The sequence below is a fragment of the Lathamus discolor genome, chromosome 3, assembly GCF_037157495.1.
Source record: "Lathamus discolor isolate bLatDis1 chromosome 3, bLatDis1.hap1, whole genome shotgun sequence".
In the NCBI taxonomy this organism is placed as follows: domain Eukaryota; kingdom Metazoa; phylum Chordata; class Aves; order Psittaciformes; family Psittacidae; genus Lathamus; species Lathamus discolor.
Genome location: NC_088886.1, coordinates 92,054,773 through 92,079,472, shown reverse-complemented (window position 1 = coordinate 92,079,472; position 24,700 = coordinate 92,054,773). Strand labels below are relative to the sequence as shown.

The window sequence follows — 24,700 nt, the reverse complement described above, 5'->3', positions numbered from 1 at the left end:
TTTCTATTCAATCCAAATACTCCCCTACACAATGTCATCTAGTGGAAATGTAGCCTAAACAATTTTGTAAGCTTTTCCATTTAGTTTCTATACACATTTTTTGTTACTAACTAAACTTCTCTGCTTGCCAACCTGCTAACACAAACCAAAGGGACTTGTACCTGTAAAGTAAGAGTTAACTGAATGTATAATTTAATTTAAATTCAACTATGCTTATGAGCTTTGTGCCCCACCCCTACTCCTGTAATTTACTTAATGTGGTGCGAGGGGACTTCTGTATTTCAGGTAAGTATCAAGGAAAAAAAGGAGTTGAGCCACTTCTTTATGACAACATCAAGGTATCACAGGAGGACAAAAGCGTATTTTAGTTAAGAATATTTTGGGATTTCTGGAAAAATAAAACAAACATCCCAGAATGTCTGGAGATATCAAAAAAAAAAAGTCCCAAATTTATCTTGCTTTAAGTTCTGAATAACTGCAGTAATCCCCACTACACCCACCTCTTCTGTAATTGTTTTCATCAGGAGACCTTGAAGCACTTGGTGAAAGGGAGAAAGAAACGCATACGTTTTTGAACTTACTGTATCCACCTATAAGAATGGAGCCAAATTTTTTTGAAGGTATCTGAATATCTTCCAACAAACTTTCCAGTTCAGTGTTGTTTTCCAAGTATCTGAGGACTAGATAACAGTTAGTAAAAGATAAATACATTACTTTCAAATGCATAGCTCTTTAATTGTGAACAACTTTAAAAATTCAATCTGAGATGATGGCAGCCTACACTGCAGTTTTAGCTTACTGCAGTTTTTGTTTTTCCTCTCAGATTCAATGTTTACAATATAGTTTTCCTTCAGTAATTTAGTAACCAGAAAGCTGGTTTCCCTGTTTTTCATGTAAGTGCAGTTTCAGAAAAACTGAACAATTATCCAGTAAATAAGTCATACATTACTCACTGTTTTCTAGCACAATGTAAAATATTATTAAATAAACTATGACTAAATGTATGCCAAGCTATGTAATCTATTCTTCTGGTTAACTATACTAATCACCTGAAATTAAATTTACCCTTTATAACTGACATTTTAATTACTATACTAAGCAATTTACAGTGCAATTTTCTGAGTCAACACAAATTATATTTTAAGACAATCCCATACCTTGATCATTACTGCTTCTGTGCAGAGTAGATACAGGCAGGCCAGGACCTGTTAACAGAGCACGAAACCTTCATGTTTGCATGATGTCTCAAAATACAGCCCTCAAAGTAACTGGAAGTGGGTGACTCATAAAAGCTCAGAATTCGTTTCCCTCCAGTCTGCACAAGCTGGATTTTTAGCTGGGCCCAAACTCAAGTCACAGGATCCTGTAAAATATGCACACTGTCTCGCAGGCGAACCACATGGCTGTGAAGAATTCAACTTCCACTCTTTAGCAAAGTCTACCCATTGGCTGTGGACCACAGTTTGGAAATCAGCAAGCCTTGTCACGGAGACCACAGCAGCCTTCTTCAACCAACCCATTGTTACAACTTGGCAGAACAATTCCCTCCCTGCTGTCTCTCTGCCCTTCTAGCCCATAGGTCAAGGAAGACCTTGGCATCCTAAAAAAGAACATACAATTCAATTTAAGGGAAATTTCAAAGAAGATTTTATTTTTCCCATCCTTTGATTAATTTTTCCCTTGTAGTATCTAGTACAAGCACTTAAAGGTCAGAGACAGACTACAGTCCCACTACTTTAACTTATGATTATGTTCACTGGATTTTTATGAACAGGACAGTCTATCTCAATTTATTGCCATGCATAAAGCACTTCTCTTTACCCAGTCTGTTGCTCGCCTTGTTCCCTGAGCCTTCAAATTCCTTCTACAGAGACGAGCTCCCCATGCAGCTCTTGAGGAGCTACACAGAGAACAGGAGTCTTTTGCACCTATTTCAGGACCACTGACAAAATTTGATAGATCTATCCCTGTAATTTTTGACAAGGTGCTTTTGAAACTAGGAAGGAGTATGTTTTTCTGCTGCCAATGCATTTATCCAACAATACCAACACATATCATTGTTCCACAGTACATATCAAGATCTTGATGAAGTGAACTTCCCCACCCAACTAATCAGTGAGTCATGTTTATGTCAGCTAATTCAAGATATACTCACCACGACAATCTAGTTGATAGTACTGTGCATCTTTGCTGAAGGACACAGAATAATACTGGCACCTTTCTCGATTCAGATCACAGCTAACACATTTAGTAGAGTTTGAACTGCTTTCCAAGAGCACTCTGCAAAACAGACGAGCTTCATTTCAGGGATGAAGTTGGTTTTTTTTGGGGTTTTTTAAAGCTATGCTAAACTAAGGTATGATTTTAAAATAAAATGACCAAATGAAGTATGTTAAAATTCAGGAGTAAAGTTCTTACTGATTTAAAGATTAGAGAAAATAGACTTTAATTTTTTAAGTTCAATTAATACTGGAATTATAGTTATAGCAAAAAAAGCATAAGATATTTTCTTTAGGGGTTTGTTGCTAATTCTTTTCACAATTGTCCTTACATTAACTAAATTTATAGGAAAATATTGTAGTTATTTTTCCAGTTTATACTCCTACACTATTTTTCATTAAATATCCTATAAATGATCCCACATCAGATTGTGAACATCCTAATCTTTCATTTTGCAATGCTTTTTCTTAAAGTTTCTTTTTCATTAACAAATATTTTACTCGTACTGCAGAAAGAAAGTCTTACTTATAAAGATTTCTTCCTCCTGGCATTCCATTTTCATTACTAATGTAGTACCTATAAAAGCAAAACATACTGGTTTTGATAAAATATTTACAGTACATTACAATATTTAAAGGTTTATCTTACAAATTTAGATCAGATTTTCAATGAATTAAATGACACCTTCTCCCTGTTCTTCCTCCCTGCTTGCTTAGACCCTTGTTACAAGCCCTTCTGATAGGAATCAATAGCTTAATTACAATACTTACAAAAAGTTACTGGTTACAGCTGCTATGCTGATTACTTCCCATTTTCCTGCAGTAATAGGCACTGGAGCCTGGAGAGGTGGGGAAGGCAAGGCAGAAAGTAGAACATGAAGCTCCCCAATCAGCAGGGGAAACACAGGTCAGCAGTGACGGTCCTACAATTTATTACCTACCTGTGAGCCATTTATGTAATGGATGTGCTTGTAACCTACTGTATTGCTGAAGACCCTGTAGTAGGTAACGTTGTCGGGTGCAAAGTGAGGGACAGATGGCTGAAACTTGAACAAAAGAGAGACGGCTATTAAAGCAAACAACAAAACTCCAGAATGATAAATTTAGTTTTGATATTGCTAAACAGGAGTTTCAATACTTAAAACAACGCATCACTGAATGTATTGGGATTTTTTTTTTTTTTTTGCCTACTTAACAGGTAGAACCTGGAGCCACTACCCTAAAAATAAACACACTTAAAATATTTTCTTGCTCCCTTCAATAGCAGAATTTCCTGAGTATTAGTCCTGGTAATGACTGAAGTCCCCTCCTACCTTCCTTGAATTTGAAATCCTACAGTTGTTCCTAGTTTCCTTCCATTTTAGGACACAGTATGTGCATGTATAAAGTCACTGTTTTATTCTGTCCAACGACAACATGCAGCTGTAACCTATAGCGATGTCAACACTGCAAATACGTTTTCCTTAAACTTCCCATTTTAAAATGGGCTTGCGAACAAATTCTTTGAAATTTTTCTATTTTTTTTCTTTTTAGCCTGACAATGAAAAATAACCCCCTTATTTAAAGAACACAAGCTGCTTTCCAAGAGGAAATTTTGCTACTAAGTAGAAAAAACCCCTAACTGATTACAGAATGCCAGAGAACCCAAACTGGAATGATATTTTCATGAAAGAACTATCCACTTATCAATTGGGAGTGACAGAAATGAATGGATTCCTTCTACTGACTGTCATTTGGATGTGCTCCATATGGTAAAGAGAAAAACAAGAGGAATGAAATTGAGCCGAATGAAATCCAAGTTACTTCTGTGATAAATGTCCAAACCAGCTAAATTTTAATTAAGCAACTGACACAATGCAATTACCTCCGAGACAGTATACCCATTTTTTTAAACAGAGGTTGAAATAGAAAGATGAAGTGACTTGCCTCTGGTCACTCAATGTAAGCAATGACAACTTGTGTCTTCCTAACCCATGTGATCCAGATCATCTCTCCTTCATCCCTAGCAATATTTTTTGCAAAAAATAACCTGGCAAATATTTTGCTAGCTTCTCCCTTACCACAGTCTTGCTTTTTCAAAGTGTGACTTTCCTTCAACTCAACTGGCAAGCTTTAACTTAACTCATGACCTGGAAGCCTTATGCAGTAACACAGGCTGTTCTGAGCATTCTTAGATTAAGCATAAATTCATCTCTACTTTGGAAAGGGGGGGGGGGGGGGGGGAATTAAAGAAAGAGAGTGTAAAAGAAAAAAACCACTATATATATATATATACACACACAAAGATAGATCTACATATCTATATTTTACACACCTATTTTACTTAAGTTTGTATGTACACTTATATGAATTGTATACATATGTATGTGTGCATATATATATATATAGACACACACACACACACCCTCCCCCCCTTATATATATGTAAATCTCCCTTGTCAAATGTCATTTTAGGTAACAATAAAAGAATAAATATACCTTTCCTATCCCCTCTTTAATCCTACTTTCCACTCCCTTCTGAAATCCAAGAATCATATAGTGAGATTATCTTTTTCTTCCAACAGCTCCTAAGATGTGGGTTGTCTCTTTAAAAGAAACAAAAAACCAACAACCTAGTTTAATGGCACAGACTTGCATTTTGCCCTCTCATTTTGCACAACTGTTTACAAAGTCTGCAGCTTGATCATCACATTGTCTAATTGTGAAGCCTTTGCTGCAGAGAAGCAAAATGTGTCAGCGTTAAGGCCTTCCTTTCCATATCAAATTTGACAGCAGGTGGGTTGATCTCTCATCTTCATACTGTGGATGATTTCATCCCTGCTGTTGCCTCCCTCTTTGCATTTCTTTAAACTTTCATTTTTGACTTCAAAAGTGAATTAGTGACTAAAGCATAATCAGTGTGTGGAAAATGCGGGAGTGGAAAGTGTACTCTGTGTTCTCATCAAAAACTCTGAAACTCATTTCTCCCTCCAAGTCTGAACTTTTGCATCTCTGCTTCACTTCCCCCAGATCTTCTGTGTAGTTCATTAGGTGCCTACTCTCTACCATGTACAAAAGGACTGAGAGGCAGCTTTGAAAGAATCATCCAGACAGTAGCGACTGGTTTAGCAGAAGTTTGGGAAGATTTTAATCTGTCCAGTTATTTGCATCTTGTCCCCCATTCTATTAAATGGGTATTTCAGGTGGGGGCCAATAAATAAAAAGCCCCAAGGAGAACGTAGAATGGTTTGTTGCATCCTGAAATGCTAGAAATTACTTTTGTCCTCTATGCCCTTCCTCCAATAGAATTCAAAGGTTATAGGATAAACTTCTTCATACATTTTATCCCCTAGATCATTCTAGAGGTGGCGAGAAGACTGGAGCGCTGCCAAACCAGCATAGCTGACAACTCCCCCAGAACAGAGGGAATTCTGATTCTGCCTCCTTCACTCCCCTACCTACTGCTACCAAAATGGTAGCTCAGAATTAAAAAGGAGTCTGGAAGGAGCACTCTGCTTTTTGGCAAGCTGAACATGATGCACGGGTCATAGAGGACACAGTTACAGCTCCAGCCCATGCTGCACTGTCAGCCCAGCCTGGGAGTTCAGAAACTCTGCACCCACAAAAGCTAAAAACCGGGAGCAGTGTTGTAAAGGAAAAAATGGTCTCGAATGGAGCTGCTACATGTAAAATGCAACAAGTGAATGGATGAGACCTACACACAAAAGGCACTGCAACTGGCGAGGCTCACGTGAAATTTTCTTAATTATCAGTGTTATTTAGCATGTAACTGTTTTAGAAATTGAACACTTACTCTGCCAATCCAGCCAGTTGTACTTTCTTCTGTATGCTGTTTTTCCTAAAAAAAAAAAAAAACAAAAAAAACAAACAATCCCTGATGTTTATTTTACATCAGGCTATGTTTCTACAATTATAAACATATGGGGATATTCTGCTCCTTTCTAGTTTCATCTATCAACCGTTGTGACTCTCTCACCTCCTTTTTCTTACCTGTGGACACAACCAATTTCCAGTAGCACTTTCAAAGTCACAGACTGTGAGGACCGAAAAATTCTGAATTCTTCTGAGCCACTGCAGACAAATCCTTTCATCCGTCACCCATGTTACAACACTCAAATAATGATCCCTGAAAACACCAATAGAATAGCATTCAGCAATTTACTGAATGAAACTCATCTGGCTATTTTCACTTCTATCGACTCTTCCACAATAAACAATGATGCAAACTTAATTGAGCCATTTTCTTATAAATTGTTTTTGTCACTAGTAGATGTTTTGGTTATTTTCATTCACACAATAAAGAAATAGAAGTTTTGTACATAACCGCTTTCAGAAAGACTGAAATTAAATTCTAACAGCCAGATCACTATCATCTAATGCATAAAATAGCTACTCCAGACTGTTCACAAATCTTGTACTGTGTGCATCTAGAGGAAATTCTTCTGAATATTGAGTTGTACAAGCCCTAGACTTTGGAATTTTATCTTTAGCTGCACGAAGCTGGTTGCTTGTAAGCACTTTGAGTGATACGTATCTTTGTTCACTTTAATACTTATTTCCATGATTTAGAATGGAGGGAGAGATCATACCAAGAACAGCTATTACTATTTGAATATTTTAATTTCATCTTTAGAATACCAACTAGTTGACATGAAGTACTGGAGTATCAAAAAAACCCACCCCAAAACCCAAAAAAACCCTGTAATTTTCATGAATATTCCTATATATTAATTTTAAAAAGGCACCACATAAAATTTAGTGGTTTTGTTTACCGTTATGATCTGTTAGATGTACTCATCTTTTCTTATTTTAGATCTCTCCTATCTCCTAGAAGACTTATGAACTAAAAATAAAACAAACCTCCCCTCCAAGGCAAGTATACATTTTTAACTGGAATTTGCACATTTGACTTAGTTCCAAGTTCATGTTCTCTTCCCCCCCCCAAAGTCAGTTAACAAAAATGTGTGGGAGGTTTTGTGATGGAGTGAGTATATTCATGATCACTGGGGGGTGGGGAAGTGGAGAAAAAACAAAAAGGAAAATACTACAATTAGAGTGGATGGATTAAAAATATATGCCAACTGGTTGCTGACCACTTTCAGGTTTATTTCTAAACTGCAGATTAGAAATCACGTTTGAAAAGGGTCTATTTTTGCATTTATATTTGACTGGGAAGTTAGTAGGTCATTTAATTGTTATTGTCACTGCTTCAAAAGTGTATTTTAGACCAAAAATACTGTAAAAGCATTCTGCAGGAGCTTGTTTGATGGAAAAAAAAAAAACAACCCCCTAAAAAAACCCTAACCAAAATTCAACAAACCCAAACCTTGTGTTCCTCATGTATCTGTAACACCCAGTTCCCCTTTCTTTAAAAGGGGAATTAGCCCCCCAGTTTTTGTTCCCTCAAAGTAAGAGAAGTTAATTCTGGAGACTATAAATCATCTATCAGACAAGTTGCACAGTCAAGGTAAAACCCCCCCAACAAAATTTCTATTTATTATAGTATTATTATAACATAGTAAATATTTTCAGGTTATTATAGAGACTTGGAGGCCACTTTCAGTTTTCAACAGCCCATCAAATGTTAACTAAGCTAAAATTAAGTATAGCATACAGTAGTTCTGCATTGCCCTTACTCATTTGCTGCTGAGAAAGGATATTCCTGCAATAATTGTCTGGAGCTCTCTAATCAGAGGACTTATTTTTAGGACAGATCACTTCATACCAGAAGCATCCACTGCCCTCATCCTCCTATTAGCCAACAGGAGTCCCCTGTACCCATGATGCTAAAAGTGGTGTCTATACACTGCATGGATTTCATGCTGGTCATTTGTGCAAAAACTATCAGGTTTTATTTACCATGATGTGTGGCACTGCCATTCCAGATTCTGGCAGCTTTTCTTGACAAAACTTCTCTGAAACAGAAGTATGCTGTGCCCCCTTCAAATGTGGAGGTGCAACTGCTGTGGATACAAGCTCTGGATAGCGCTGCAACAGGCAACCATTTGCTGGGGCATTGCCCACCCAGGCAGGTCAGGTATGCCACCAATTCAAACTTAGTTTTACTCAGAATCTGACTCCAAGAGAGTAAAAATAGAATTTTCTATCACAAAAAAGTAACCTTTCCTGCCAAATAGTGGTATAAATATACATGCCATGCAAATATCCATTACTTTGCACTTCCAGGAGCAAACCTACCCGACAGCAACATTGCACATCACTTGCTTTTTCCTACTTATGTACTTTTGCTCTTGCAAAATTCCTCAAGAATTGTTCTGGCCACCTCAATGTTTGCAGGACACATGTGAGGCTTAACCATTACCTGGAGCAGCCGTTGTGAGAAAGATGAAATTTCATTCCCTGCACTCATCATTCAAGACTGGTTCACACTGTTACATTAATTTAAATATGGATTAACTCCATATAAATCTCAGGGCTATATATTAGCCAAATGGATACAAGGCTGGAAGGGAGATGATGGTTACTCTCCCCAGGTCACACGGCAGCATTGTTCAGCTTTCATTAGGTATGAACAAAACATAAAATATGACTCTAAGACAGCAAGAATCTAGACCAGAATTGAGCAAAACATATAGGGCTTTTACTTCTGGGGCACTGAAATTCTGAAGAAAACCAGCATACAACAGAAACATAACACCTTGCTATTGCAGTGTTACTGTACAGAAAGGATAAAAAATAACATTAATAAAATTTTGCTTAATGCAGAGATGTTAGTTACACCGTGGTGAGGACTGAAATGGAATAGCACTGAGATTCCAGTTACAATTTTTTGGCCACTATGTTCAAAATGCTGGTTTTACGCACTAGCTAACAGACCTCTCTTGTTTTTCACTGAAGTTTATCGGTGTAACCTATGCTTCCATAACTGTGTTTATAAGTGCAAAGCGCTAAAAAATTTCTACAATGCTGTTAAAAAGAAACAACAAAATCCAGGATCTGGGATACCAAATTCTGTGTGCATGCATTTTAAATCAACTTAGCTGCTCTTTACAAAATACATTTATATCATGTTGTGCATTTCCAGTGGCATTTTGAGAAATACAATTTTCCATTTACTGTGAGAGGTGCTGGTTTTCACCATGTTTCCAAAGAAAACAAACATTTTGAGTAGAAGTTTGAAGATCAGTCATGATACCTTGCCTTAGCAAGGAGTCTGCTTCCAACGAAATCAAATCTCCACTTGCCATTAAGGTTTTGTTTTGTCGTCCCCCCCCGGTGAACTGGAATACATATATTATAATTTGATTATACCAAAACTTGCTCATATTAAAGTTGTACTGTGAAATGACTTCACCATAGTTAGACTCCACTGAATGTGATGAGCCAAGAACTTGTCAAATTCTGAATATAACATACATGGAATATGCCATCTATATATAATCACTAGGAGTATAATCTCTGAGCAGATTTTCGCTGGTAAATCTTGTTGCTATCGGAGCCCCAGGACTGGGAAAAACTGCCATATAAACTGAATACAAGGTGGTCACACATCAAAGCTCCTCCTCTCCCACCAGAAGAAACAAGCAAACATTGAACCAAAATTTCTTACCCTGATATTATTTCCGCAGGTGGAGAAATTTCAGCAGGGTGGAAAGCAGGAAGCGATCTGGTATCCACAATAAAGAACTGCACAGTTGGATTTTTAGCTCCTGCCTAAAAATAAAATTTTTCATTGTACTTTTGAAGAGAGAATATTCTTTGTGAAATAAGTGTATGAAATGATAGCCAAAGAAATTACTAGAGTGAGGTAAAACCAGCCAACTTCAAACATTTGAAAAGCCAAGTTCCTAATGCAGCTCTTAAGATCAGTACATAAATTATCCTTTGTGGGTTTTTTTATATGGAAGTGTTAGTTATGCATCTCTAGATAAGAAAGACTACTACATTTAGAAACACTGGTAACTACATAGGGCTTGCTGTACCCAAAGCAGTTTTGGGCAATATTTCATCCCACATGCCACACACAGTACCTGATGGTGAATCAAATCCACTGCTAACAGATAAAAAAATTCTTCTTCATGGAAACCTTACACTAAGTGTTCACATAATAAATAGCTGCCTATATCACAATCAAAGCTGTGACTGCAGCACACATCCCATTATTTTTAACGTAGTATTACTGACAGTAAAGTAACTGTGTCAAGAAGGGATTCTCTAGAATTTAACCAGTCAAGTCCTCACCATAACGGTTAAATAGCTGTAGTTGACCCCCCTACAGAAGTCAAACAATATTCCAAACACAAGGGGTTTTATAACAATCAAAGGTGCAATTTAAATTGGCAGCTCATTCCACACCTATGTCTGTACAGAGGCAGCATGCTCAGAGCAGAGCGCCTGCAGTGGTCCACAAGCCCAGTGCCTCACTGTGAGCAACGGTGACCTCTCTGGGGGAGGCTCCAAGGGGACAGGTGAAGGTCATGTGTTCCTTAAGTTTTGGGGAAGTCAGGAAGTGACTGACCATGGCTGCTGCACAGAAAGCTGACCCTGAGCACAAAGAGGACCAGAGGACAGCTTTTTACAAACAGCTGAAACAGCTGAGTGATCAGTCAACTGTATCAGCTGTTCTGCCCCAGTTAATCAAAAGAATAAGACTATCTTCCTGTGCTGGCCAGACCGGCATATGGGAGCATATACAGGTGCCTAAGACTATCTTCCTGTGCTGGCCAGACCAGCATATGGGAGCATATACAGGTGCCTCAGCACAATACAGACTATAAATACCAAACAATGAACAAAAGGAACTGAAAAAAGTGATGGGCTTGAAATGGTTTTAACCCATGTAACTCCTTCCCAGCAAGAGGAACTCCCAGCACTGCAGCAGCGAGCGTGTTATGGAGACCCCCAATGAGAACTGTGTTTATGTCACGATTCAGCAGTATAGTGCAGTTGTTGTACTTTGTACTTGTATTGTGTCTTAAGTGCAATGATGCATCTACTAAATCAAAATCCCATATAACTTCAAGGAACTTCATACAGGTAAATCTTGTATTAAACATGAAACCCTCCACTTATGAAGCACAAGAAGCTGTCTCGAGCACATTGGACTCTCTCACACCATTTAGTCCAGCGCCAACTGTGCCATGAGCCGTGGGCACAAAATCAGGTGGAGAGGAAGGGAGAGGGAAGGAGCTGCACACACTAAAGGCTTCCCTCTAACAGCTAAGACTGAAAGAGCTCTATGCTTAAACAAAGAAACACCATCAGCGGATTTCTCTGCTTCACCCCAATATAGGAAGCATCCTACAACTAAAAACGCTACATTGAAGCTGAGAAGTTTCCACTAGCAATACCATGCACAACCCCAACACCACGTACATCTGTCAAATGCTTTGTACCAATTACAACTTCCTGAGACTTTTTTTTCTCTCTCAACATCTACTTGCTACCTCAAAATTGTCTGGTGAAACAACAAAACCTTAAATCATATTTTTTTTTCTTTTTTGCTTTCCCCTGGAGATAATAAAATACTTTAACATTGCCAGATGCTGTTGACTTCAGAAAGAGTAATCACAGCAAGCTGTTGAGGAGAGACAGACAATATTTTCATTAGCAGAAACTGATTAAATGAGACTACTCTCTTAATGAAACTGCAGAACAACCATGTTTAATAAATAACACAGACCTTGGGATACGGGATTCTAATGGTCTTTGGATACTGCAAGGTGTCCTCAGAATAAAAGGAATACTCTATAACAGGAACTTCGGAATCATTAAACGCTGCATATGCCACAAAATTGCCATTTGGAGACCACCACAGAGCAGAATGGGTGCCAAACATTTCCTCTGAAAGAGATGCAAATGCATTTAAGTTATAATTGATAAGTTGGCTCTTGTCCTAGGTACTGTTCTCATCAGTTTTTAACAGAATTTTTTTAATTGAAGCTCAGGTACCAAAGTGAAGACTTTGACAGCATTAGATCAATGCTTACAGGTCTATCATATTAAGTGAATTCACAAGCTGATTTACAGTGATGTACTGCAAGTTAGATGAACTCATTTCTACTCTCAGATCCTCACACTAGCTAGGTATTAAGCTCAGATAAGGATGCCTGCTTCTGTTAAAACTCAGACTAAATTATTTTGATTATTAGATTATTTTGAACTTCTCAATGATAAGAACTTTTATGAACTTTATTTTTTCAATTATAAAAATAAATTAAAATAATTACAATAAACAAAGTTTTATGCAAAGTAAAATATGCTTGACATAGTTACCTTCATAAACCCAGTCCGGTATGCCATTGAAAATTTTATTTTCTTCTCCATTTTGAGTGATTTGCACAGAATCTGCTGTTGGTGAAGGTTTTATATAAACATTATTATTCCAAACATATGCCTGCAAAACATGATTGTGTTTACAATTACTATTAGAGTAAATCCTACTTCCTTCCTTTGCTTCATCTACTGGGAAATCTACAAGAGATGACAAAGATTGTCTGAAAGCTGTGTTTCACTAAACATCACTGACGCATAACAATCTTGAATTACTAATACAAATCATGTGTAGCAACCTAACTTCAAGCCTAGGAGCAAAAAACAATCAACTATGATGAATGACACGATTACCACATCAAGTTTTGAAAGGTTTTTTTGCTACTCCTTTTCTGCTGAGGTACAAGCTTATTTTCCTTCATTAGGAGTTGTTTTTCACTCATTTGTCTTTCAAAGAAAACTATCAGTACTTTGGTAAAACTTTGCAAAGATGGTGCATTTCTTCACTATTACTTTAGAATTCTAGTTTTTGGCACCTGCCTGCCTCTCTCATCACCCCGATTTCCTCCTCTCCAACAACTGCAGAGTTTTGTTCCAGAGCTTCGCCCCGAGATAGAAAAAGCTCTTTTCAACAACCTTGGCTTATGTGGTTGGGCTCTATAATTCTCTCTTTTAGTCAGATCCAATGCTCACCATAACCCTGCAAACACAGTGGCTGTCACCATCACCATGAACTGGGATGGAGAGGAGGAAAATAAAAAGCACAGTGGGAAAGAGTTCAAGAGAGATTTTGATCTTCTAATCCCTGTTACATGCATCCATCAAGTAAAACTTCATTGATTGTGATGTCATTAAGAGATAAAAATCACAGCGGATGAGTAAGACAATTGTAATGTTGCTCCTCTGAAACAGATGAGCTACTGTCTGCAATTGTAAAAACACAAAGTTACTGGGCATTTGTGCATTTCATGACTACTGGGGCCACTACTAATTTCAGGAATGCATTTTCACTGAAGAATGAAACAAAAAACACAGAGGGATTTTGGAGTCTTTCCAGCAACAGCAGTCAATTTGGGAACTAGTTCAGCTACTTTATCCAGCAGTAGGAAACTCCCAAAACCCCAAAGGTACAGACAATGTGAGCTTCCACGTGAGTGTACAAAAATGGCTGTTTGTATATGTTCCACTTATCTTTACTAACCAGTTTGTGACCAACAGGTGACCAGGATATATATTGCGTATCATTAGGTAGTAGTCCATCATCTAAGATTGAACTGGAAAAATAAAACCAAAATGCAGCAAAGAGAAATCAGTGAAATGTCATTTCATTGGAAAATATTGGTAAAACTATGTCTTGTGCAAAAATTACTGACCTGCTATTGAAATCATAGATGTGATATGAAGCCGTATAGGAATGCCTCCACAACTGCAAAGAAAAAAATAAAAATTAGTATTAAGAAAATCGATTTCACCAGATTCACATCCCTTACAGTTTGAATTACCTCTGAAACTCTCCTTATGCTTTTGCTGAAGTCAGACAGACCACAACGAATGTAAAATGGTAACAAATCCCTGCAAGGTTTAAGAAGAGACTAAATAATTGCCACCCCCCTGGGGTCATCACTTAAATACTATGACAGAGGCCACTGACTAAGAGATAGAGAGGCCAGAGATGCTGCAGATTTTTAGAAATCCTTGCAGCTACATGGCAGACTATTGTAGCTATGCACAGTTAATCCTCCTCCTTCTGCCTTACGGGTGCACTCGCTGTTTTCATTTCTCATTTTCCATGCTGTTTTATTTAACTTGGCAACTTATTACTCAGTAGTCCTCACAAGTCCCAGCAATATTTCTGTAGCAGTTTCTCCAGTTCAGGAGTGACCTAATCCCATTCATATTGCCACAGAAATAAACCCTTTCTTTCAAAAACCTGCCTTTCAAAGTCCTAACACTCTGTAGGCACTTACAGAGAAAAGATGATGATGATACTGCAGATGTTTAAATGTGCTCACTATGTGGGGCTGAAGAGATTTGATTTAGCCCATGGTGTTGACATGTTACAATAATGCTACCCTTCTATGATTGTTCTGGAAGATTTGTATGGAGATATAAACCAATAACTTAGTACTACACAACCAGATGGCTATTACATAAGAAGTGTCTACATCCTCATGATTCATTTTGTTACTGTTTTCTTGCAGTAAAGATTAATAACTTTCATTCACACTATTATATAAAAGGTTAAAAGATTTTGCTTCAGCATTAAAATAAAATTAACTCTTATGACTGCAACAGATAAAATCCTATAAAGCAATAAATCACGAGTCGTGGGAATGGCTACGGTAGCTGGAAATATACAAAACATTTTGTGGCCACTAATGACACAATGAAAAGCCAGACATTATTAATAATTCGGAAAGACAAAAGGTAACTGGCTTAATATTACCTAACAAGGAAGCTAAAACTGAAAAAGTGATGGCTGAGTCCATGGATTCTGGCTGGCATAGTGAGAGAGACATTCCTGGACTGCAAAGCTAGAACATGTAGACAGAGCTCAGTGGCACAATGCTTGAGTATTTGTACACTGCGTTAAGTCAGCACTGAACTTTTTGCAAACAAAACAGGCAGATGTCTATTAAAAAAAAAGAAAACAAAGTTACTGGCTTCTCAGTGCACACACTGTAATGTCTCCATTAATTTTCTGTAACTGTCCTCATGTGGCATGAAGAACTAGGTTTTCATGCCACCTGGCATAAATGTAAGTTGACCTTTGTTGAACGGTTAACCACCATGTCTGGATGAGGCATTATGCTGGGCGTTTTTTATGCGCTCGCTGACAGTAGCCATCAAGGGTACCAAAGTCCATTCCAAGCATAAGAGGACAGTCTTCTCTTGTAAGCACATGCTACTTTTCATTCACGTCAGTTTTAAGTTCTTATGTCCTAACATCACAGCATAATAAGCGTATATATATAGCATATATGTACAACCATGGGTCTACAGTCATATTTAATCATCACTTCTCCTCACTTACAGAACTCCTTGGACAGTGATGCCCAGATGAATTACCCAGCCTCACTCTCCTTGTGATCTCTCTCCATCCACTTTTTACCCAGCTTATCTTCTTCAGTAGCCATAACTCTTCTGCCAAGCTCACAGATAATACCAGTCTCTCTTCCCTCCTTCTGCCTGCTCAACTTCACTGTTCCTCTGCAGACATTCATCTCATTCATCCATCCCCTGTATTTCCCTTGTATTCTTTCAAGCCTCTCAGTTGCTCCCAAACCTTTATTTCCCAGTTTTATCCTCATACCTTTGTAGAGCTGTATTGCAGAAGAGCAAACTTTTGGTCAGGTGACAATATAACTGTGGTTGCCTTGTATTTATCCTGTCAACAAAGGGCAAAAGGAACACATTAAGCATTGATCCCAAAGAAACGCACAGAGCAAAATATTAAACTCAATACCTTTCCCAATGTCTGCATACGTATTATATATAAGTCAACGTACTAATGTTGTATTCGCCAAGATTACTGAAGATGTTCCGGTGTCAGCATTGATAAGCAGGATGTCCCCATTAGATGCTTTGTGAAGATACTGATTGCCTAGAAGAACAAGGAAGTTGCTAATAAACAGTACGTAAAATGCTGATGAGTTATTTTCCTTGAAATTTTTTAGTGGGAAATAAAATTAAAAAAATCTGGTCAATGTTGTGTTTCCCACTTTTATAATGAAAGGATGCTTCTAGTACAAGAATGTTCAGAGTGTAGTCCTGGGACTCACAGCCACTGCTTACTGGCACCTCTTTTCCTTGGAGCACTAAGCATATTCAAAAAGAAAAGCACCCTGTATCCTTCTGTTGCCTGATAGCCTGATGCACAGGAAGCTGACATACTTCAGAAGATAACATGTTTCCACAAAAACACATAGATGTAAGTATGCTCTTTTACTAGTAGGAGAACATAGCTTGACATGAACACAAACGTCTAAGGGAAAAAAAAAAAAAATCAATAAAAAAAAAAAACCACAAACCTTTGAGATATGCGCCATTCTGTAACAGCAACATTAAATACCATGTCTTATCTTTTCAGGATACGGTAGTCACCTCAGCATGAAGATATATGTTTACTGAAGGTAGTGCATTTCCTAGATATTTATGCTCTATGTAGAAATGAGTTACCTGAAATCCACTGCAAATCATACGTTCTGTAGTTATAGTCATTGTTCAAATAATTATGCAGAGTGTAGGTTCTTCGTGAATCAGGCTCAGTGGTACTTTCTGAAAGAAAGAGACAGAAGAAATTTCAGTGTCACTGCAACTTGTTCTACCCCAGCTTCTCAACCTGACTACTAAAATAAGTGGGTTTTTGTTGCTGGTTATTGACGTGTTCTAGCCAACTAGTTCTAAAGTACTAGCAGTGAGAAGGTACTAAGGCTTTACTACAACATAAATTCAGCAAGCATAAAAATAAAGAACTATCAGTGAGATCCCTCAACAAACTCTTGTGAAAATGAAAATACTTTTTTGACAGTGACAAAAATAAACAGATGACCTCTGGCCCTCGTATCTCAGGAAACACATACTTGTACACCTCAAAAACTGAAAAGAGGTGATCTTAGTGTCTTTCCCTTCTACGCTCACACTGAGAACTTTGCTACAGAGCCCTGACTGCTAATATTTGCATTAGACATCAACTGCAAGGCGAGTCATGCAAAGCAGAGATGTACATGCTCACGTTGGAGTGGTAGATGGGCAAGGTTGTCCAGGTGAATGAAATGGGTCATCCACATGAGTACATGTACAGACCTCAAAAGACACCCTAAAACTAAAGCAGCTGATGTATTTTATCACATATTCTGTAATACTGCTGTTCCTGCTCATGAACCTTTCAGCTGTGAATCATCTGCTTATCATTAAATTCAAATTTCAGAAATGCCTCAAGTAAAAAAATCTGAGGAGCATTAAAATATTCAGGGAAGATCTAATTTAAAAAATAAAAATGAAAAAAAAATTAAAGCACAAACTCACAAACTCCTACTGATAAGCTTATGATGAAATAACTAGTTAAATATATACCCCTCTCCATGTTCTTCACCAAGGTATCTTAATGTTTACTGAAACATTACTATTTTGACTGCAAAATTAAAGCCAAGTTAACTGGGTTACTATGAAAAGTGTAAGTGAAACTTTGAACCCAGTTAATGAGTTTGGTAATCGGCTCCAGCACACTGCAGTCAACTTCTATGAAAAATATTTCTTTCTTACTAGCTGCAGTGCACAAGCTATTCTTTCCAAAGTATAATAATAGGTTTTTGAGTCTTTGCGATTTTTTTTCCTCTGAAAACAAAGAGTACAATTTTTAAATTCAGGTGTGCAGTTCTCTCCCTATATCTCCCCTGACCTTTTTTAAATGGAAACCTAAAAACTGCACAGTGCAGAAGGGAAGCAATTATTATTTCAACCAGCTAAACCATTCCTTTTTTGTTACTACCAGTATAAACCAAAAGACTTAGGGCAAAAACAATTGATAAAAAAAACACTCAAGTATAGATGTGGTGAGTGATCAACCAAGATAATAACCTGCCCCTATCAGTTCTAAGAGCCCCAGTCTTTCAGATACTTTTAAACAGATAATCTCTTCTTTCATTACAATAAGAAAAAAACCTGCTGCAAAGTCCTGGGGGATGCACACACAGAAAAGCATCTTACAGTAACGTTTACAGGTTCTTTCTCTGCAGGTTAAGTACATGTGACATCTGGAACACAGCAGGAAGATACTTATATTAGCTTTTGCAGTTCTACTCTTACTTCCAATTAGTAAGCACATTGTACAGTACAGACTGCACAGCCATTGCTCCAATAGAAGAGCCATAATAAACAATTATTTTAGTCTAAGGTGCTCCGCAAAGGTTTAAAGAATTGCTTGCTCAATTTGATCTGAAATTTGACTGTTCTAAAAATTTGCTAGTTTAGATTTCATGCTCCTGAAATTTCTGCGAGAATATTAATTCCTCAGGTTAATTATTCTATATTAACTGAATACTTAATTTGATGGATATGAACAAGTGTGCATTTGATATTCATGCACAGTTGTCTAGTTGGGAATATCACTTCTTTCCTCCTTAATTGAGTGTCATTTACAATTAGAGGGGCTTCTGAAAGCAACAAAACTCTCTCTTGGAAAAGGAGGAGCAATTTAAGACAGGTGGCTGATGAACAGGTTTAGGGATTTTTCCAAACTGATGAATGTTTTCCCCCTTGGTGACATACATATTTTGCTGAGGTCTCATTACTAAAAATCAGGACACTATTAAGATTTGTTGGCTGTGTATAAAATTAAAATTTCATTTTCTGTCAACACCTTCCACATAGTAACTGAATATAAAAACATACGCCAAGCTGTAAGGGTATACTCATGAAAGTTCTAGTTGAAATCTTTTCTTCATTTGCAGGATAGGCCATTACCAGTATATTCTTACTTAACCACATTGTGCTACCCACTGAAGATATTCAGCGTACATCTAATTCTGCATTTTGCTACTTCTTGTTCAGATTCCATTTTAAAAAAAGTGTCAAACAGGTTTATTTTGACAAAATAAAGTAGTTGTTGACATTCAAGAGCATTTTATTGGCTTTGAATATTGGATACAGGTCAATGTATGTTCATATTTTAGCAAAACAGCTTCTTTCACTCTTAGGTTCTTCAGAAAGGCTGTGAAGGCTGAATTTTCTTGCTATTTGCACTATTCCAGATACAGACTTATTTTTCTAAATTCCAAACAACTAGCTCCTCATCTCTACCCCAGCAGCACATCCATATTTCCAATGGCATAATGATATACTGGAAATATTTAAGTCCTAACACCCCTGTTAGAGAAGCAAAACCTAAGTCCTCCTGGGAAGAAGGCTCTTAGCTTTTTATGGAAATAGTACTTATTTAAAGTTGATAAACAATTTAGTTTCTGTTTTGGATTGTTTCTTTTTTAAAATGTCACCCTTTTTCAAGGGACAAATTGAGTCAGTTTCTGAAGGTGTAAAGCAAGCAAGAAATTGTACTACTGTGTAATGTTAATTATATGACATATCACCGTACCAAAATCTAAAGTTCTTGACAAATTACTTCTGGTATATGTATTGCTTAATCCCCAGTATCAAGGCATATTTTACTAATTTCCATATATAATAAAAAAAAAAGGGCAAGAAATTACATAAGCAACTTAAAAGAGGGAGAAAAACTATAAACCCAGTAATAACAGAAGCTTTATTACATGGTTACTGCTACCAAGAAAGTCTGGATGAACCACAAAGAAAAGACAAGTACAAGCATGATGCTCAGCAATAAAGAGCCAGAGAAATTATAAAAATCAGTAAAAGGTGAACGAGTATCGCTGTTTTAAAGTGACGGCAGAACAAGACCAAGAACAATCTGCTATGTAAGAATGTAATTCAGGAGCAGCATGAGAGATGCAAGAAGGGAAACCTGACTGATTCAGTAGTTAGTCAGAAAAGTAAGTGACAATTCAGGCTATTTTTTTTTTTTTTTTTTTTTTTTTTTTTACAAACCTTCCTTCTTCCCTGTTTCTCTTCCAATGTGTGTAAGAAAGCACTCAACCCCCCACCCCTTACACTCAAGCCCCCAGTTACTGCCTGAGATAAGTGACAGCACAGAAATCGAATTCTAGCAAAGAAAGTACGAATGACTCTCCCAAGGTTCACTTAACCCAGAATCCCATCTATACCCAGTAGCTGGGGTGGGACACCCAGAAGACACTGTAACTAACAGGTGAGTGCCATCACCCCTCCTGGGGCAGTTCACACAGATGTCACACTCTGGGGCTGCAAAGACTTCCCCAGAGGGAGCTAATCATTAACTTTGAAATCAATAGCTCTGGAATCCTCAAATTTGCCCCACCTCATGCAAAGCAAGGAAATAAAAATAGCAGAAGTGTCCTTACAGATAGCAATCCACTGCTGGTATTTTTTTTATACTACATTACTCAACATTGGAAATAAGATACATATCAGAATTAAATGACAGTTACAAAACACAAGGACATACTGCAGGAAAATATTTCCATTCCCTGTCTTTTACTTCACTAACTAGAAGAGTAATATATCTACACATAACATGAGGACTACAAGAAACCTGTAATGCAGAGCAAGGTACACGAATACAGAGGGAAAAGAGAAGAGTTAGAACAGTTAGATTCAAGCCAAAAGAGTGTTTGGCCAGACAAATCTATGTCATACTCACAACAAGGCAATTAATCTGCTATATCCCCCATTCAACTTCGGGGAGAATTTCAGCCATAATTTTGATTAAAGGCCTTTGAAGCTAGCTGAATGGAATTAACTACTGCTCACTCTTCAGGTAACAGTTCTCTTACAAAAAAAAAAGGGGGGTGGGGGAAGAAAGAAATCCAAACCCTAAAATCCCACACCAAGTCGAGATTCTTATCTAAACCTTAATTATTGAATCTAGAGCCAAAGAGATTCTACTTCAAAGGCCAATTTATGATCCACAGATTTAAATTCCCTTACAGATTTTCTAGTTTAAAACACCTTTAAACCTAATGACTTACAGAAACTGGAGTAATAGAGGACCTCTTTATTCCCAAGAAAACAGTGACAGATCACAGCTGCCAGATTCATTCATCTTGTGGCATAAGTCTCCAAACACAAAGATTGTGCATCAACCAGAAGCCTCTCTCTATTTTAAACATACTGTTCAGTTGCAAGCAGCGTGTTGACATTGGCAAGAAATACTCCTCCACACCACCCAGTCACAAATTTGCTTAGTTCAAGACAGAATGCAGATAGGGTAAGCCAGGGAAGCCTGTAGATATGACCATCCTCAACAGAACAATGATGAGAGCTAGCTAAAGATTTTATTTCTTTTTCTCTTCAGTTATACATTAACACAACTGTGAGGAAATCAGCAACCTCACATGCTCAGGTCCTCAAAGCATGAAACCACCTCAGCATTCTTCATCTGGAAGTCCAGGATGACATCATGAACTTACTGGACTTCTGCTGCCAGTAACCCCTCTCTCTATGGTGGCTTTCTACCAGCCACTAGTAATACCCAACACATCAACTAGGCATCAGACTTACAAAGTACCCTCAGACACCTTATGGTCATTAACTTTCCCAGTACCTGCTGTGCTTTTCCAGCCTCTTCACACCACAGAAGCCCAAGCATTGTATCATCTAATTATGACAGTGATGATCCTTCTCATTTAGTGAATACCTCACCCTTGGAGAATTGGACCTGTGGATGCACGAACCAGTTTTGTGATCAGACCACTGTAAAGGACCTCCCACTATAAGGCTGTTGATGACTTGCTCATGGCAGCAGAATGATACTGCATAGTGCACCGTCTTCTTCCTGCTGTCAGCATTAGCTACTCTTCCTCTCACCCTGGGCTTTCCTGCCCAGCTGGTTGGAACAAGAACTGTTGCTACACAAGAGATAAAGGTGTATGGCCACTGTACGTTTCGATCTGCTTTTTGCATGGAAGCTTACAGGAGAAAAAAAAAAAATACAGGAGACACATAAGGGATAAATGGAATAAAGATCAGACAGACCACAGGTTTTTAGAATATATTGATGCATTAAGGGTAAACACCTGCTGTTGTAGTCACCTCTTGAATAGCTCCTCAAAGCATAACAATGCTTTCATCAACAGACTTTAAATACAACCCCCAAGGCTATTTTGAGATTAAACTATTTGATGCAACTAGCTCCATGTGGTTATTAAATATAAAATAAGGTGGCACAACAGGTAGTAGGTATAAACAAAAACATAGAATTTCCTACACAGTTCTGGCTGAAGACCCTCAAGGTAGATAGTGAAGGGCTGCACCCAAAACTTCGCAAATTTAAGTCTACAGTATTTGTCCACACTAAATAGCTGCAAGAGAAGAAGCAGAAGTTCCATGTGGTAGGCCTACAGTTCAGCCAAAAAACCAGAACTCCTCTGGAGTGGCAAAATCTCACAATCTTTCATAGCACTGTAGTCCATTTATCAAATTAATTCTGTGATGCTTTACTCTAAGCTTATGAAATCTAAGTATACTGCGAAGCATGGCAGGGAGAAGAGGAGCAGGCCAAAAGTAAGAATCTCAACTCAAAGTTGTGTATATCAATAGGCATTATTTTTACTCCCTGCACAATACTTGACTCATCCGGATGAAACAGACTTGACTGCAATTACAATGACATTTATCAGAGCAGACTTTGATTTCACACAGTCACATGAGGTGCTCCTCCTCCCCAAAGCCCCCCAGTTTTGCCACCTTTCATTCGCACTCAGGTCAGCCCCCGTACTGACACAGGAGGCATCTTCAGCAGACTGACACACCCTGAGGGAGTTCATAAAAGCCATATAATCAACTTGTTAATGACTAAGTGCTCTAACATATAAAGGAGTAATTGTAAGTGCAGCACCTGCGTACTCTCATCTGCTAATAAAAAACATTTATTTAGCATCTTTCAGTCAAAAATTCAAAAGCACCCTGCGGCCCCTGAACTATAATGGTCACATTTGTTATCCAGGTGCTACTGGTGGCCTGATTTGGGAAAAGACTGGAATTCAAGTTTTCTAACTGGGACCTCTCCATCTCAATCCTCATTTTATCCAGAGGGACCTAGTGAACTACTTGGGTGTGACAGGTAATTTACCATGCATTAATTTCACCTCAGTAAAGACACTGACACAGTACACTAGTCTTTTACAAGCAAAACTATGCAAGCTAAGGCTGACGGCATGGTGATATTCTGCATGCCATCCAAAAGAAGTGCTTTGTTAAAATATATTTACTATATAACTCAATGACTGATTCTGAATTGCAGACACTTCTACTGCAAGATTCCTATGCTACAACTTATGAAAGAAAAACCATGTGACTTTCAATACAACATGGTACTGGTATTAAGGCAGACAAGCACCAGCTCCAGCAGAGTTCAGGCCTGCAATACTGAATTCTTTCATTAGGTGAAACACATGCACCTTCACTAGGCTGCACGCATACATCTGGTAAGTTACCAAGACCCGTCTCCTTCTCTCCCCACTTTAAGAAACTATCTTCTATTACCTCAAAAATTTGCTTTATTGAGGTAAGTGAAAAAAGCTGCCCCAAAATAACAGAAAGGAGTCAGCATCTACTGATGCAAGTATTAGTCCAGAAGGTATGTAGAGGACCTTTCTGTGCACATAAACAATTGCTGTGTCCATATTTGAACACCCTGCCAAGATTAAGACACACATCTTCACATTTCTTGGGGTGCACCTCACAAACAGAAGACAAGCAAAAGTCTAGTCTAGAAAACTGTTTCCATAAGTTTGCAGTACTCAATTCTACATATTGCAGCTGCTCAGCTGTTCACCAGGACACGAGAGATTAACCTGCAGCTCTGTCCTGCCAGCTGAAAGCAATGCATTGCTTAATGAGCAATGTTTCACATTAACATCTAGAGCTACAAGGATAACCTGTAAAATGATCAGAGTCCAGTAATGCATTCCAAATCTTTCCTACTTTTCTGACCTCTGGAACTGTGCTGTGTATATAATTTCACTCAACAACGTTAACAAAAGTTGTGCAAACAAAGCAAATTAGAGGGAATATAACCTTATCTGTTCAATACACCCTAGGAAATTGACTAACTGGGGTTTTACTGCTGGTTCTACAGCCTACAGCTGCAACAGTCAAGAAAAATACTGAAAACCTTAATGCTTAGAACTAGTATTTTCCCAACTTACACAGAAATCGAGTGACATCCCCCCCCCCCCCCCCCAGATGAGGCACCTTCTTGACCAAGTACCCGGTTTCCCAGGACTCTGGATCTCCAGCTCCATCAGCCCCGTTGCTTAAGGCACAAACTTTCCGCAAAAGCCCCCACTGCATGGGTGTCGCGGCTGCGGATCCCCCAAGCCGGCAGAGCCCGGCAGCCGCAGGGAACCCCCCCACCGCCCGCCCCGCCGCTGACTTACTGCCGGTGAGCAAGGCGAGGGGCACGGCTATGGCCGTGACGATGACAGCAAACCCCAGGATCCCCAGCAACCACTTCAGGAAGGTCTGCAAGGAGAAGTCCCATCAGGCGGCAGAGCAGGACCCTCCAGCGCCCCCGGTCCACTGACCCTTCCCCTCTCTCACCCACCTGCATGGTGCGGAAAGAAATCACGCCCCCCTACACCTTCCTGCTCCTGCTGCTGCCCTCGGGGCTTTTCTGCGGGCGGGCTAGGGAC

At 38.4% G+C, this 24,700-nt stretch overlaps 1 protein-coding gene across 2 annotated transcripts in view; it reads right to left on the bottom strand.

The window, feature by feature from the left end:
- Positions 1-24,700, bottom strand: part of DPP4 (dipeptidyl peptidase 4) — a 40,435-nt gene extending 15,735 nt beyond the window's left edge. For both annotated transcript variants that reach the window (XM_065670580.1, XM_065670581.1), the window contains exons 1-18: positions 24,613-24,700; positions 24,446-24,530; positions 16,632-16,730; positions 15,962-16,056; positions 15,766-15,840; positions 13,826-13,878; positions 13,654-13,726; positions 12,456-12,576; positions 11,863-12,023; positions 9,790-9,893; positions 6,210-6,345; positions 6,013-6,057; positions 3,161-3,265; positions 2,991-3,058; positions 2,746-2,796; positions 2,156-2,280; positions 1,158-1,205; positions 582-680 (exon numbers count right to left, since the gene is read on the bottom strand). In XM_065670580.1, coding sequence (XP_065526652.1) covers positions 582-680; positions 1,158-1,205; positions 2,156-2,280; positions 2,746-2,796; positions 2,991-3,058; positions 3,161-3,265; positions 6,013-6,057; positions 6,210-6,345; positions 9,790-9,893; positions 11,863-12,023; positions 12,456-12,576; positions 13,654-13,726; positions 13,826-13,878; positions 15,766-15,840; positions 15,962-16,056; positions 16,632-16,730; positions 24,446-24,530; positions 24,613-24,618 — 1,549 coding nt within the window. In that variant the 5' untranslated portion in view covers positions 24,619-24,700. The remainder of the gene's footprint in view (positions 1-581; positions 681-1,157; positions 1,206-2,155; positions 2,281-2,745; positions 2,797-2,990; positions 3,059-3,160; positions 3,266-6,012; positions 6,058-6,209; positions 6,346-9,789; positions 9,894-11,862; positions 12,024-12,455; positions 12,577-13,653; positions 13,727-13,825; positions 13,879-15,765; positions 15,841-15,961; positions 16,057-16,631; positions 16,731-24,445; positions 24,531-24,612) is intronic.